Source organism: Denticeps clupeoides, chromosome 1 (genome assembly GCF_900700375.1).
Source record: "Denticeps clupeoides chromosome 1, fDenClu1.1, whole genome shotgun sequence".
Lineage (NCBI taxonomy): Eukaryota > Metazoa > Chordata > Actinopteri > Clupeiformes > Denticipitidae > Denticeps > Denticeps clupeoides.
Window position 1 is genome coordinate 7,454,725 of NC_041707.1, and position 15,394 is coordinate 7,470,118.

The 15,394-nt window shown below is 42.0% G+C and overlaps 1 protein-coding gene across 3 annotated transcripts; it reads right to left on the reverse strand.

Moving 5' to 3' along the window:
- Positions 1-1,402: 1,402 nt before the first annotated feature.
- acp7 (acid phosphatase 7, tartrate resistant (putative)) lies at positions 1,403-14,989 on the reverse strand. Of its 3 annotated transcripts, XM_028993988.1 has the most exons (16): positions 14,851-14,913; positions 12,530-12,582; positions 12,243-12,321; positions 11,774-11,907; positions 10,335-10,535; positions 9,982-10,164; positions 9,568-9,593; positions 8,299-8,396; positions 5,584-5,646; positions 4,914-5,028; positions 4,718-4,831; positions 3,275-3,341; positions 3,075-3,142; positions 2,638-2,709; positions 2,133-2,270; positions 1,403-1,998 (listed from the first exon to the last, which is right to left on the reverse strand). In XM_028993988.1, exons 4-16 carry the CDS (start codon positions 11,877-11,879, stop codon positions 1,933-1,935), a joined length of 1,317 nt encoding a protein of 438 aa, XP_028849821.1. In that variant the 5' UTR covers positions 11,880-11,907; positions 12,243-12,321; positions 12,530-12,582; positions 14,851-14,913; the 3' UTR covers positions 1,403-1,932. The 3 variants fall into 3 exon arrangements, with proteins under 3 accessions (XP_028849821.1, XP_028849812.1, XP_028849806.1); XM_028993979.1 differs by lacking the exon at positions 12,530-12,582 and having other exon boundaries at positions 14,851-14,972; XM_028993973.1 differs by lacking the exons at positions 12,243-12,321; positions 12,530-12,582 and having other exon boundaries at positions 14,851-14,989.
- Positions 14,990-15,394: the final 405 nt, after the last annotated feature.

Below are 15,394 nucleotides of genomic sequence, written 5' to 3' on the forward strand. Positions count from 1 at the left end.
TTATATTTTTAAGCCATGCTAATGGTGATCATACCACTAAAGATATTAAAGAACCGAGGTGGCAAAATCCAAGATGTGGTTCCAAAAACTCAGTGCTCAGTAGGGTTGAGATTTGGTGACTTGGAGGTTGCAGCACATGATTTACAGCCTTTTCTCCACAGTGTCTACACGTCAGAGGGAGCAACTTGAACTTGGCTTTATGGCCCTTGAAGCAGCATGAGGAAACCACCCAGAAGCCATGATGTATGTCTGCCATGCTACTGTAAGTCATGGAGGCTGTATTAGAGAGGTGTGTAGATTACAGTGAGGCATAATTTACGTTATGAACATTGGTATTATGTCTCAATTTTGTCACATTCACTGTTCATCCCATTCTGTTTGCTTATGGGCAGGTCAAATAAACCTGTGTTAAATAAAGGGTTAAATTAAAGGGTTAAATAAACTTGGCAGCTCTCTGTGCAGCTTTAAGGTCTTTGTTGTTATTTTACTGGCTTGTGTTTTATGCATGTGAACATGCCTGGCCTGGTACAGTATGTGCATTAGAATGAATGCATTCGTACAGGTGTACATTTCACTGGAATCTTTTTTATTTTTTTCATCTTTGTGGAAACATTTTATATTCCAATTTCTGGAGTAATATAAAATGTATATGGTGTCCCTCTGCAGTGCACCTTTGCACCAGCATTCCTAGAGTCTCTGCCATCTTACTTCTTTCGGAGCAATAGGCATGCTGGAAATGATCTGGAGGCACATGAGCCATTTGACTCCCATGGCATCTTACCTGGGCTTGAGCCACACAGTGTACGGTATGCGGTCGTTAGATGTTAATATTGCAACAAAGTGATGTCACCCAGACGTCTGGGACACTCTGTGAAGTGCATTAGTCTGCTTTCTCCTACATTTCTGCAGTAACCACAACCAATTGGGTGTTATATAACCCCCAACTCGTGGCATTTTTGGCCAGGGGCTCCAGTATTTAATCCTAAAAGCCACTTCCTGTATCATTTTGAACTCTTGAACACAAATAGAACTTCTGTCATTACCTGAAATAACACTGTGATTGTGCGGACTTTTTACTAGCACACAGTCGTGATTCAGAGCTGTTTTGTCTGTTATTGCATGATATACAATTTCCAGTCACTTCAGACTCCTTCACTTCACTATATTGTACGTTTGTGTCTCCTTCCTATATTGTGGCGTTACACGCATGCAGATGGCAAAAGATTGAATATGCTGAAAAACCTGAGGCATGTCTATTAAAGAAGGTATGGATAATTGGATTTATGCATTTGTCTTGGGTTTTTAGAAGAACATCATGAAATTACACTGTCCTGCTGAAATGCACTTGAGACACTTCAGGCAGTGGGATTTGTTCCAGTCACATTTACTGACACAAGCAGACTAAGAGAAAATTATTTATTGCCACCAACTGTTCAGCTTCAAGTATTTGCGTACATTGGTATTTAAGATTTGGTTAAAAGCCACTTTATTTCCCCATGAAAATAATAAAACAGGGTCAAGTAAAAGGTTTAAATCAACAGCTTCCATTAAGTAAAAAAAATCTATAAAATATGTGTTCTTTGCATTAAAACCCACCTCAGAGTTTAGATAACTGTGGAGAGGTGGAATGGATTCCTTCACCTTTCGGGAATAGGAAATTTCCTTCAGGAACATAAACAGGCTGACTGTATGTGTATGAAACCTGAAGACTGGTATTTTCCTGCAATTCCGTACATGCCCATCCACTCTATGCTGGGCAGGCCCGATCACCGCTTGAAGTGGAGAGATCTTCCACATACCATTAAAACAATCATCAGTGAGTTTACAGGGGGCTATAAAGTGAAGAAGTGCAGTTCTCAAATCATTAGGTGATAATGTAATTTCCTGAGACATTGGTCCACTTCCTGCAGTGCAACGCTTCTGGAAGCTTCCTCAGAGCCAGGCCTGTGGCCCATGCTTTTCTTTCACCAGCCACATGCTGTCAATCACTTTACTGTCCTAAAGTAAAAAAAGACGGGTGTCAGGCAATCAGACAACAATCTTGGCATAATTACATTTCTTGTACAAACCAGGTTATGTTTATACTTCAAGTATAGAATTAACCCAGAAGAATATTTTGAATATGAACTCACCTGGTCATCGGACACCTGCTCCAGGTACAGGTGGCTGGAGTTGAACACCTGCATGCGGGCGTAGCCATAGTCTGAGCTCCTGAAGGCACTCCAGTCCCTAGGGGTGGGGATGAAGGGGTCGGTCCTCTCTCTACAGCCCTGCAATGGTCAAAAATGTCTAGATTATGTGTGCACATAGACATATGGATTTGCAATGTTATGTGTATACATTTCTCTAATCCTCACATTCCTGCCATTAAATTGAATAAATGAGCATAAATTCTAGATCGTCTAGTCTTAGAATATGATTACTTACGTTAACTATAAATCAGCAAGAAGGACAGTTTTAATTGTGCTGTATGTGAAATCAAAATTGGATGATGAGAATTTTTTCACCTTACAATCTAAACCCTCCTGTACATTTATTTTGATTTAAGCAAATCATGCAAAAGCTCATTCTTGTTGCCTCATGGAACTGTGGAGGGATGAAAAATTTCCTAAGAAAGAGTTAAGTGCTGGTACTTACTGCAGATCCAGTGATAATGTGCACAGGGGCTTTCGGATTAACGTATGGATGTTCCACACTACCATTATAGACCTGTGAACAGACAGAATAGACATGTTAATTTAATGTCAATCAGTCTCAATTCCTTCCTTTCAGCATATCAGGTGTATCTTCAAATGTTTCATGTACAAAATCCTACTTTCAAATTAAGTATTCCAATAAAAATAGTATCTATAAATAGTTGATAACTAATTAGTTAAAAATTCTATATTTATGTTATTGTAGACTCTAATTATATATTAACCGATGGCCATACAACTGCTGCATGATAGCTAGATTATCTAGATTATTACTGAAGTCAGGATTTTCATGCAGCTCTACCCTTCTTGTGTGATATGCCATCATTGTGTGATATGTTGTGTGATCTGTGTGTGGATAATGAAAAGCCATGGCCTTACCTTGTAGCCATAGACAGGCCACAGACGCTCGTAGCTGTGCTCATGGGCCCACAGCTCCAGGTCCACTCCTACAGAATAGTCCAGAACAAACAATCATGTTTTTCCTGCTATCGTAGGTTTCTGTGTTTAATTTAAAAAGCCGGAGACAAAACCAACTGAAAGGAACATATGGAAAAATCATGATCAAACTGTAACCGCACCGAATTTGTAGAAGAGATCTTCCAGACCAGGAACTGGTGGTGTGGTGTCATTGCGTCCAGTTCTGACCTGCACAAGAAAAGTGAACAGAGATCTGAAGACTGGATGTAGATCAGACATATTAAGAATACTATTTAGAAAAGCCTTCCAGAAAAAAACTCTGAAACCGACATACAGCCCTCAAAATCCTGATTTTTTTTTCACACTGAGAAAAACAAAACTACCTATATAAACCAAATAAACACTGGTTCACATGCTAAGACATTTTTTGAATATGTCCTATAAATGGATAGAAATGTTAGTGAACTGAGCATTCTTTCTAAGTCTGGTATGGCAATAATTAAATCGACGCATCTCTGAGATGACCAACAGTGGCCCACATACAACAACCATTAGTTTATGCCAGATCAGAGAAAGAACAGTACCTCATAATAACAGGTTTGAGCTGCAACCTGGGTTATTAATCCAGTCTATGGTCTGGTTCAGTTTGTAGGGTGGGCTATTAGCCTATTAATCCAATTTCCTTATTTAAGGACAAAAGAATAAATTGTTCCAGCAAATATAAGAGCTTTTTTTTGACACACTGCTGGTTATAACAAGAGTGTTTATGGTCGGCGGGACTGTCTGCATGGACAGAGGACATTGCGTCTGGCGCCAGTGAGTAATGGACCTCCGGCACCATATCATCTACCAAATAATCAGGCCCAGCTCCGGTAGCGCCTTCTGCTCATTATCCTGATGGAGTAGTCCAGAACACGTAGCAGGCCAGATAACCTCCACTCTATCTAATAAAACAATGCAAATTACTGATGCAGCGTTTAGTGACAGCACACAGCAAGGTGCAAACAAGACTGTCCGCAGCCAGAATTTTGCGCTTACATAACCTTGTTTGTCAATGCTGCGTGAGGTTATGTCAGCAAACTGTGCTAATTTACTGGCACCACATGTAATGACTTAATAATACTGGAGTACTTACCAGTAAGACACTGGGCATGTATGATTTCATTTGTGTCTAATCTGTTTATACGCAGTTATACTCTGTATTCGTTACTGTTACTGTTTTTGTATTTAATGTTATTCTTATGGGTCAGAGAGTAACGTAATTTCAATTCTCTGCATGTCCTGTACATGTGGCAGAATTGACAATAAAGTTGACTTGACTTGACTTGACTTGATACACAGTTAGATGTGTGAGATTTGTCTGTGGGTGGAGTACAAAACAGTGACATTTTTATTATACTAAATCACCATCTTAAAGTGGTGTTCTGCTGGAGAGAGGTACGTTATTGAGTTTGACTTTTTTTATGAAGGCTGTGTACGTTTCCTTTACTGTTTTACTCTCAGAAACAGCTCTATAATGAGGTTTGTGAATTCTTACTGAAAATATACATGGAGCAGTCACATTCACTCTATATCCATTCTTGTATATGGTGGCCAATACATACATAGCTCTCAAACTTGGTACAGTCATCCCTATCTGCGTTGGAACAGTACATCGGCCGATGGCCCATGGTGATGATCCAGGGCCTCAGTGCTCTGTTCTCTGGTTTGGCTGCCTCCTGAAGAGCAAAACAGGCATCCCAGTGTCAATGTCTCCAACAGGAGTGAGACCAAGAGCAATGTGGGAGCAAAGCAGCGCACCTCCAGGTCTTTCTTTAACCACTCGTACTGTTTAAACACAAGGTCCAGACCATAATTGAGATAGAAGAAGAGTTCAGTAGAGAAGGAGACGATGTGAACAGGCCCAATGTTCCAGCTGTGGATAAACAATCGCCAAAGGGTTAATGGCCTCAACCAAGAAGATGGACATTTTTAGATTGTTTTTATATTATATTAATGTTGGAGAGGTCTAGGACATGACATGAAACTCAAAACCCACCAGTGGCTACACTACGGATAATTCATAATATTGCAACATAGCAACGGCACGGCTCTGCATCAATTAGACAAAGTGGCATATCAAAAGCCATCTGTGCCAGTTATAGATGGGACCATGGCACGGTTTTATTCTTAACAGGAAGACTTGGGAGCGGGTCTGTGGTGCACTATGGTGGGATAGAGTAACAGTGGCAGACAGGGACAGTCACGCGATATGCAGCCATTCCCCCGGGCCGGCCGTTCTGTTTGGAGAAGGGAGGCCGATTTCACAGGGGACTGGAGAGTGAGGTGCAGTTGACTCACTGGTGTCCTAACGTCTCTGGTATTTTGTTTGGACGGACAACTAGCTGTTACGTAACCCCCCCAGAAAATGGGCTTACCCCTGCTGGACTGTGGGTGATTGGAAAGGTGTGCATGTGTGTGTTTTCCCTACCTGTACCACAGGCTCTCTGTATCCCCCGGCATGCTGAATCGATTTCGGTAGTTGGAGAAGTTGCTGTGAACACGCAGAAATGAGATTAGATTTGCTGCCGCTGATGAACGAGCACCCACGGCGCATGGCCACACCTCGTCGCCTAGCAACAACATCAACAGCACCGGCCCACTACAGGGAAGCTGCCCCGCGGTGGTCACACTCTGCCTCTATGAAAGTCCCTGGGAAACCTCCTCAGTATTATGGCCTCTTACCGGCTGAACAAAGAAAGATGCTATCCAGGGAAGGCCGGCAATCACAGCTATGGCGGAATTTAAAATTTATTATATTTGCAATAGCTACATTTTAATAAGACTATTAAAAAAGTGAAAGGCGATCAGGCCATGAGTAAGATGAATGGAACGGAATAGGCTGATCGTTCCACTGTTAAGGTTAATGCAGGGCCGTGTCTTTAATTTAAACCTGAAAATGTGGGGCACTCCAGGTCCTGTTTTAACTCTGGGGACCCTGCTGGAAAATCCAACAATTATAATGCAAAAAGAATCACATCACAGCGCACTGACACGCAAATGGCCTCGACGAATTATTAGCAATTCCAACCACGTCCACTTTTTCAAATGAGGTCCTCTGAGAAGCTAAACCTCACTGCTGAAATGGCAAAGAGAGAGTGGCAGCAGATGAAGAGGGAAGCAGGGAGAAAGAGGGGGCAAAACAGGCCACTGAAAGAGGCCATGGGCTGGTAACTATTATAGGAAGGGGTTAAAGGTCAAAGGGACAGATGAAGGTCAGGTCCATTTCTCTAGGGCTGTAGGTAACTATTTAGGGAGCCTTTGAGTTAAGGATCAAGCCAGTGTCGGTCAAGATAAAGGCTGTGAAAATGACCAGACAAGTGAGGGATCTTTTTGCAAAATAAAATGTACTGCCAAAAAAAAATTCTTTTAAATTAAATGTGCATTTGAAAGAGAAAATACATAAAAGTAGATACTGTTCTGGACCAATATATGGCACAAAACAAGGGGCATATCAAAAGTTCAAACCAAAACTGCAGAATTTGTCAAGTAGCACTGTAATAAATCTGTCTGTGCCCATTAGAAGAATTTAAAGACACTGAAAACTGGGTCAGCTTAAAGTATTTCACACTCAAGCTAAAGAAAGTTTAGCAAATACAAAACAACTTGTACCAAACCAGCATTTCACTTCATTGCAACAGGAGCTGGAAAACACACATTTAGAGATTCACACCTCCACCTTGTGGTTAAACACACATCGAGCACAGGTACAAATTCCACTGGTGATTTTTTGACTGTTGCCCATTAAAAAATTAAACCAAAAGTTTGATTCAGCAACTTGAAACCACAAACTGTACATGGAACTTGAAAAACACAGGAGACAAACTGTTCTGTTCCTGCTTTCTTTGCCACAAAAATGCACAAGGCGTATGGAAATATGTTGTCAAAAGCAATGTGGATGGGAAATAGAGTCCCTCGCATCAAGCAAAGAACACGTCTCATCTAACGCACCATCATAATTACAAGCTGTATTTTACGAAGCAGACAGAACATCTGTATACATCAGTGTAAAAGCACAGAAAATTGGAGATTAATGGCAAAGGAACCAAAAGGCTGGGACATAGTGTGAGGAGAACTAAAAGTGCCTTGACTCAGCGTCGCCTGTGCAACTGTTGCCATCGTGCTACTAACATGCTGAAGGCACAGATTTGCGTGGTCCACCCTTTCGGTACACTTTGCACTCATCTGGTTGGGTGGCTGGAAGTGCAAAGCGAAAGTGGGGTGTGGCGTCTTCTACAGGGAATAAAGTGGCGCTGAATCTGGTTTGAACATCAGGTGATACGAAACAGACAAAACATGGGTGTCTGATTTCTTACCAATTCCACAACATCAGTACGTGAAGTATCCTACTGTGATATGTCTATAAAATATAAAGGCGGGGCGCCATCCCACCACAGGGTGCATTCAGTCACACCAAGGATGAAATCAGAGACAACACACAAGGGCCGAACTTAGGATTCTAACACACCGTCGTACCACTGCGCCGACCCACAAACTGCACAGCATTAAATGGTGATTTCCGTATGCAACTAGGGAAACCCGGGCATCTTTTGGGCCCTGGGTTGCATCAATAAATATGCTGCACAAGAACACTGCAAGTCCCGCCCAGTCAGAAGCCCAGAGACGGCGCCAGTTCGGTTCCTTCTGTCCGCTGGAACAGTAGACCCCCCGCCTCCAAGGCTCCGAATGAGCATTTTCCATATTTTCTCCACAATCTCTTCTCTCCAAGTGCCACGTTTATTTTGGAGACTCGGCCCATGTTTAGAAGTTGGTGGTTCTTGGAGGGTGTACAGTACCAAGCTAAAATTGCCCCCATCTGTTTCGGGAACAGCAAGAAAATGAGTTTAACGGCCAAACAATGTTTAGAAGAGTGGAAAAGCGCACTGGTCCTGTCACTAAGTAAGCCAGCGGCTTCATTGGAGTCTTTGCAGCAGCCGCACAGTAGCAGGGTCAGGGGAAGCAGGTCGTCTGATATTTGATAAAACTAACACATACAAGTCGTTAATCAAGTGAAATGTAAAAAGAAGCCTAATTGAATGGCGTGATGGGTTGGGATGAGTTGTTCTGTTTGGTTCTGAAAATACCTCAGCTTCACCCTTCATGGGTAACTGTCCCAGTATTCAGTGCCTTGGGCAGGGATACTCACTATGCCTGCTCGTGATTCCCGGGACATGTCATGTATGGCACATAGGCAGCGATGGACTCCACCTGCCGCATGAACTCGTCACCGATACGAGCGTTGTCCTGGAAACCAACAGAAAGAAGGGGCAGAACCTGAGCTCAGCATAACATACTGAGATCTGACAAAGCAAGCAGCCAAAATTATAATCATTATTATTTTTGACTCACTAATTACTGATATTTACATTTACATTTACAGCATTTATCAGACGCCCTTATCCAGAGCGACTTACAATCAGTAGTTACAGGGACAGTCCCCCTGGAGCAACTTAGGGTTAAGTGTCTTGCTCAGGGACACAATGGTAGTAAATGGGATTCAAACCCGGGTCTTCTGGTTCATAGGTGAGTGTGTTACCCACTAGGCTACCACCACCCCTGATATAAGTGATATAAGCAATAAAGACAGAATTAAAGACCCAATAAAGACATTATTAAAAAATGGATGGAAAATATTTTGTGATCTTTTGTGCCTTTAGTGCAAATCCATTTTCCAGATGACTTACAAGAACACGCCGTGTACATACCTACCAAACCATTTTGAAATGAAAACCGGGTATTAAAAACAGTAATGTAATGGTATCAACCGCATCATAAAAAAATGCACACATTCAAATTCAGGAAAAATATTAATGACTGTTCCAGCAGGTCTCATGACAGTTTTTCTATTTACAGCTCAGGAAGCTGTGGAATGGAAGTGTACATTCCAGCTTTCATACTGGTTGCACTGGGACGATTACCGTCTTGTGGCACCCAAAAATAATCCTCTGTCCTCCTTATGGGAAAATGTTCAAATTTGCAATCAAAAGTTTTACACAAGTCATTACATAGAAACTGATCTATTTCAGGATGAAAATATCTCCTGGTATTAATAATTACCCTCATTCACATGCTCATAAAGAGAGAGGGTTTATAGAAAAGTATCAGATAATGTCAATAACCCTCCAGTAGAATTAAGGTTTGTTTGTGGACCTTTTACAGCCACATTAAGTCTGGCCTGAGTGATATTCGTCCTCATAAAAATGGTAACAGCCGTTTCAGCTGCATTTATCAAATCTGTGGATAAGGAGCATGCACAAACAATCACACACTTCACCCTAGCAAGAGCTGTGGCCAGCAGTGGTCATGTAATGCTTTACACAATTTCAATCTTGACTTATCCTGATTCAACCTTTCTGACCAACACCAGACAGGAATCAAGAAAGTTATTAAAAAATAAAGCAAAATTTAAAAATACCTCATCCATGTCATACGCGAAGTCCCCTACGGAAAATAAAAACATTTTATTAAATGGGTACAGCCGGATGTCCACCATCATCTGAGACGCCATTATCCACAGCACCTTACAATCAGTAGTTACAGTCAGGTTTGAACCTGTAACATTGTGCTCTTCTGGTTTATAGGCAAGTGTTTTACCCACTAGGCTACTAGCGCCTACTACCATATGAGCAGCCCCATATTTACATAAGATACCCCATGACTGCATAATAACCTTTTCTTTACTTTATATATTATTCGGTATTTCACAACCAACAAATGAGCACCAAATCACGACAATGGACAACTGGTGATAGACACAATCTATATTTTATTTATTGAATGGATTTATTGAAAAGATTTTGTTTCTTGTTGCCGTAAACAAGTCACTTACCAACATGAAGAATAACATCGTACATCCTGGCCTGGGTGTCCTTCTGCAGTTGGGCGAGAGACTGGGGGTTCTCATTTCCCATGTCCCCATACACTGCAAACTTGGGGCTCCAGTGAACACTTTCATCCAGAGCAGTGAAGTAAAACAGATCACTCCAGCCAGCATCACTGCCACAGTGATACACTGTAGAGACAAGGATCAGTGATTAGATGGCATCACCGTCCAACCAGTTGATGGCAGAAGCCTAATGTTCAATTTATTTATCTGTTCAAATAAATACATAATCATGCATCCAAAAACCCCACTCACACTACAATGTATAAATGTAGGTGGTCAGAACAAAATGCCCTCACCATACGTGGAACCAGGCTTCAGGTCTGATAGAGTGACCCTGTGGATGTACATCTTCCTCTTCTCTGAGCCCCCATCCTCAAACACAACAGAGCTGCCCTTGGCAGTCTGGTCAAGGAACTTGCCCCCCCACTGGCTGTACTCTACCACACTGTCCACCTTGTCTTCAGTGGTCCAGGTGATCACCATGGAGCCGTAGACCCCTGAGGAAGAAAAAACTTACATTTAAAATGACATATTTAACCCTTTAAAGCCTGAACTAAAAAATTATGTTTATTAGGCCCTTTAACAAAATAAATAATGTATGTTTTTTGGTTTGTATCGTATGTGATACTTCAGGTAATAACAAACTTTGCTCCCATCATCATGCTCTGCATTGGGAGTCCAATTCCCATTATCCACTTCATTATCTGTCTCCACAAGGCCCTCTATGTGTCACGGCCGGGTGCAGCTGGGCTCACAACCTGGAAACAACTTGTGTGCTTTCAGTTCCCGGCCTTACGTGCCTTTGAGTTTGTTTTCGTTTATTTCTATTCCTTTCTTGGCCATCGCGCCTGTTTCTGTTGTGTTTAATAAATACCTGCGGCACCTAAATGTCTGGCTTCTGTGCCTTAATCACCCCCGCACCCAAAGACGTGACACTATGTCACTGAAATTGCCATCAAGCAAGTTCAGGACATCATCAGCAGTAAACTTCCTGTTAAGCAGTCTATAAATTAGCTAGCGCAAAGATATTTGTGAATTCTGGCAATTTATTTGTTGTAAATATCACATTTCAATGTGTAATTGATTCATCAATACACTGTATTGTGTACTAATGTGTGCATTGGTGGTACAGAGGAGTGCATAGCTGCCTTCCAAGAAGTTGACCCGGGTTCGATTCCCGGCCAACGCAGTGCATTGTTTGCAACAGAAATCTAATAAGGGGCAGTGGTGGCCTAGCGGTTAAGGAAGCAGCCCCGTAATCAGAAGGTTGCCGGATCGAATCCCGATCTGCCAAGGTACCACTGAGGTGCCACTGATCAAAGCACCGTCCCCACACACTGCTCCACGGGCGCCTGTCATGGCTGCCCACTGTTCACCAAGGGTGATGGGTTAAATGCAGAAGACAAATTTCTCTGTGTGCTGCTGTGTATCACATGTGACAATCACTTCACTTTAAATTTACAATGTGGACTAAGGAAAATAACTGTATATAATGTCCAGAAAAAAACAAATGACTATTGACAGCTTTACCATTTAATCTCCCTTTATCCCGAATGTGAAGATTGTTGTAGTGTAAAATGGCATCCAACAGGGGACAGAAGACAAGCATCAGATAGTATACAAAAGACTTTTATGAAAAGTTCACAAGCATACTTTGGACCAATACAGCATTTGCACTGTTGAATTTCTAAATTCAAATTAATAAAATAAACACAGAAAGAAATCAAATATTTACCTGGATAAGAGATGTGTATCTGCTCAGGCTGGGGCTTGATTGGTGGGACAGAAAATACCAGCTGGGCCAGACCACAGAGAATCAGGGCCACACGGACGTCCGCCATTTTTACTTTAGTGGATGGCGAGTTGTTCCTGGAATTAGGAAGAAGGAGGTGGTGGTGGTGGTGGTGAGAGAGGCAAACACAGAGACAGAGAGTATATTTATATAAAAAAAAAAACTTTATTGCAATCCCATGACTTCAGATATTTCACAGAACTGATGTGGCATAAAAGCCCCTGGTGAAACGCAAACACAGCTGGACTCTGCACCTATAACCATTTGAAGCAATAAAACATCCCTACTGTACACAATGCAGAAACTCAATTAAGTCTGCAAAAGGGGGCAAAAATATGTTCTACAGATGCAATTTAGTTCATTCAAATTTTATTTGTCTGAGGAAAAGAGCACACATGCATTGGCTATTTACCTTGCTTGCTGTGTTCAGAGCAGACCTACTCTCTTCAGGCAAGAATCAACATGGCGAGAGGTAACCGTATTTCAAATGTCTGCAAAACATTCTGTTTTTAAATACACTGAACTTAAATTACGTTCCACATTATCTGAGTACCCATCTTAAATATTAAGACAATTAAAAGTGCAAATATTACAGTTTTTTTAGCATGTTTGTTTCATTTTCCATATTAGTTCATTCAAAAATATTTCGTCTGAGAAAAAGAGCGCACATGCATTGGCTATGTTCTCAAAGCTATTTACCTTGCTTGCTGTGTTCAGAGCAGACCTACTCTCTTCAGGCAAGAATCAGCATTCTGAAGTTGAAAGTTAATACTATATCCAGTCACATGAGAGGCTTCAGATGACCAGATGGCCACATCTCAGAATTTAAGAAGACACTGACTTTAAACGGCTAATTTACTTAGGGTTTCAGTTTAGTTCGCACCCACAGACTCCACTTTACTAAAACCAGGTAGAAATCGGGAATTCATGAAATGCCAGTGGAATTTCTACAGACAATGCATACATTTTCCATGTTATCAGTCCCCAGGGCTAACGTGTGCTAATGTTTGATTTACTATGAGGTTGCTCCTTGGTTTAGAAAAAAAAAGGGAACTGCTGGATTTCCCAGTGGTACAGAAACAAGCAGAGCTGATCGAGAGTCAATAACAGGAACAAGAGAGGGGGGTTTACGTGATGCTGATCCACAGAACTGTGAAAATAAACTGGAATAAAATAAACTGTTAAGCTAAAGCATAATTTTAGTCTACATATACAAGGAATATGTTGATGTAATGGTCTATGGCTAGCTCTATGAATGCAGAAATGTGCTTAAATGCTTAGCCAGCTGTTTGCGCTTCTCTAATACAAAGTTTCAAGTTTTATTGTCATATACAGATAACAATGTAGCATCATTACCCATAATTAAATTATGTTCCCCCAACTTTACATACACATATATACAAAAATATGTGTGCTTGTGTGTGTGTGTGTCTATATATATATATATATATATATACACACACACACACACACACACACACACACACACACACATACGCACACACTTGTCATGCCTTAATACTGGGTACTTCAATATAACGCCATACAAGCAGTTTGAAAACTTGCCATGTGATGCACGGGACACAAAAAAATTGTTTCACTTTTAAAATGAATAAAAGTCTGTGAACTCAAGACAAAACCATTCAGACAAAACTATTGCACTAAACATTTCGATGTGTAATGGGTGTCAAAACTGTACAATGCTTCAATAAATTGTTTGTGCAAAACCAATATATGCAACTAAAATGACCAAGATGGTGTGATGCGAGGGACAACAAATATTTTAATTATGCCTTATTCAATATATATACTGAACTTTGAATGTCGTTTTTTAAAGACACTGAACTTAAATGAAGTTCTACATTATCTGAGTATCCATCTTAAATATTAAGACAATTAAAAGTGCAAATATTACAGATTTTTGCTTGTTGGTTTCATTTTCCAGAGAAAAAAAAAGTAAAAGGTGCAATAGTAAGAAAAGTAAGAAAACTGAAACTCTGCTATGGCACGCTGCGTGAGAAACTTGATGTTGAACATCAACATACCAAAATACTAAAGGGCTGCGCAAAATATATGACCATCCATCCATCACGACTGCTCTGCTTAGGGTCACAGGGGTCACAGTGTTACCCAGCGATCCGTTTTCCTGTCAAATTCCTCCACTTCCTCCTGGGGGGGCATTCCCGGGCCAGCTGGGGGATATAATACCACCAGTGTGTGCTGGGCTTTTACACCCCCTGGCACAATGCACTCAGCAAGGGTATCACCATTAGCTGAGCAAATTACCTCACCCGTCACCAGCCACGGACGAGCAGCGGCCCTCCGGGGCCCACATGGGGCCAGTGGTGACAGGTCGCTGTGAAAGCATTACCCCCCACCATCTCAGCACCTATCAAACATTTACGTTCACATCGATGCCATTCAGCAGTAGCCCTTATACAGAGTCGTTTAAGGGACAGTCCCCGTGGAGTAACTCGGGGCCGGGTGTCTTGCTCAGTATCTGCGGTCTTCTGGTTCCACCCCTGAGTAATGTTGGTTAAATGGGAACAGAAGTTGCGTGAGCAACTTGAGTTAAAAGTGGAGGACACTTCACGGTGACAGGTGAAGTGAAGTGAAAGTGAAGTGATTGTCACTGTGATAAACAGCACAGCACATGGAGACACAACGACATGTGTCCTCTGCTTTTAACCCATCACCCAGTGAGCAGTGGCACCTTGGTGGATCGGGATTCGAACCGGCAACCTTCTGATTACAGGGACACTTCCTTAACCGCTAGGCCACCACTGCCCCAGAAAATGCCACCAATGCCAACCACTTTCACTTTCACCTTCACCACACGCCCTCCACGAACACGACAAGAGAGTCTGAGTGCACCTCGGTTTCCTCGGCAAAATTATTTAAAATAATTTAACGTGACAGCCCCGCCAAACGCTGAAGGTTGTTCTACTGCTTCACGACCATTATTGCCACTTCGCGTAAAGTACGCGACAGTCGCGGCGTAAAACAAATGAAACGAGTACCGTTCGCGACGGCTCCGTCACCCCCCGTGGCCCGAACTCGCACCGCAGTTACTCATCCGCGGGCCCGTGGTCGCGGGCGGTCCGCCATGTTCGTTGTTTATTTACCCCGCTGGCCACGTGACGTCCCCCGGGTGCGACGTGTGTGGAGTTTCCGGGGCAACGGCGCCACCGCGTGACACGAAACGGTACTACAAAAAATAATCGAAAACATTACTTACATAAAACACTTAATTTTTTTATGCGATGGATAAAACGGCATAATTGCAGGCTTCGTTTTTAATAACAGGTATTTTTAAAGAGTCCCAAAGACCACATGAGGCGAGGTTATGGCATGTGAATCGGCTGAAACTGCAAAAACACAAAATGATTTAACACAAACGCTGTAAACACATTTACATTTACAGCATTTATCAGATGCCCTTACCCAGAGAGACTTACAATCAGTAGTTACAGGGAACAACTTAAAGTGAAGTGTCTTGCTCGGGGACACAATGGTAGTAAGTGGGATTTGAACCTGGGTGTTACCCACTAGGCTACTACCACC